Source organism: Carlito syrichta, unplaced genomic scaffold (genome assembly GCF_000164805.1).
Source record: "Carlito syrichta isolate Samal-C Ts95f unplaced genomic scaffold, Tarsius_syrichta-2.0.1 Scaffold314869, whole genome shotgun sequence".
Classification (NCBI taxonomy): Eukaryota; Metazoa; Chordata; class Mammalia; order Primates; family Tarsiidae; genus Carlito; species Carlito syrichta.
The window spans coordinates 490,065-491,094 of record NW_007258965.1 but is presented as its reverse complement, the minus strand read 5'-3'; the positions used below and the strand labels follow the sequence as shown (position 1 = coordinate 491,094).

At 58.4% G+C, this 1,030-nt stretch overlaps 1 protein-coding gene across 1 annotated transcript in view; it reads right to left on the bottom strand.

The window, feature by feature from the left end:
* The window catches only part of LOC103274753 (sialic acid-binding Ig-like lectin 13), a gene marked incomplete at its 5' end in the record, with an annotated part of 4,972 nt that extends 3,947 nt beyond the window's left edge, over positions 1-1,025 (bottom strand). Inside the window, 2 exons of the mRNA XM_021705990.1 lie at positions 246-529; positions 731-1,025. Coding sequence (XP_021561665.1) covers positions 246-529; positions 731-1,025 — 579 coding nt within the window. The remainder of the gene's footprint in view (positions 1-245; positions 530-730) is intronic.
* Positions 1,026-1,030: the final 5 nt, after the last annotated feature.

Here is a 1,030-nt window from a genome sequence, read left to right as displayed (position 1 = left end):
CCTCGGAAGACAGTCACAGTCAAGTTCTGAGGAGCATCTGGACAGAAAGACAGATTCACAACGCTGTGGGGGTGGTGGACACTGGCCCTCTCTCCCAGGAACTGCATAGTCGGGGAAGGTGGAGCCAGCATCCTCCTGACCCCCCACTCTTGCCTTGGACTCTGGGACCCAGCATCCCATGTCCAGCTCTGACCTCCATCCCCTGCCCTCAGAGATCCCCCCATCAGGGACCCAGGCTCCCTAACCCAGTTCTCACAGGACACATTGAGATGGACGGTCCTTGTTGTCATCACATTGGCCCCAGGGATCGTCACCTGACAGGTGAGTCTGGTGCCATGATGCTGGGGCTGCGGAATGAGGGTGAGCACCAAGGAGGCAGAGCTGGTGGGGCCCAGAGGAGACACAGAGGCCCCCAACCAGGAGATCACGGGGGGTGTCCGATGATCACAGGCCCAGGGCACAGAGCAGGTCAGGTTCCTGGGGTGGCCGGATTCCAGGGTCCCCGGGATGAGGATATTGGGAGTCAGGGCTGTTGAGGAAAGGGGGACACACAGGATCAGGAGGGTGGGTCCGAGGTGGGGCCCTGGAGAAACTCAGACTCTGGTCCAGCTCTTCCTGTGAGTCAGACCCACTTTACCTGAATCCCCTCTCAGCAAAGGGGTCCCATCTCAACCCTGCCCTGTGGCCCCATGACCTTCCCCTGTGGTCACTCCTGGAGCCTGGTACTTACCTGTCACGTGCAGAGAGAGCTGGTCAGGTTTGTAATTCTTATATGGGCTGTAGGACCATTTTACATTTCCTCTCTCCACCCGAAAGAAGTATGTCCCCTCATCCGTCCTCCTGGCATCTCTGATGCTCAGGGAGCAGTTGTTGACCTGAGGGTCCCCAGCGAGGCGGAATCGGCCCTGGGTCTCCTCCTGCACTTCTCGAGATAGGTTGTTTGTGGACACTGGAGCGTCAAAGTATACATTGGCCCCTTCCCGGAACCAGTAGCCATAAGCTGGGTCAGAGTCAGTCCAGCCATTATGGG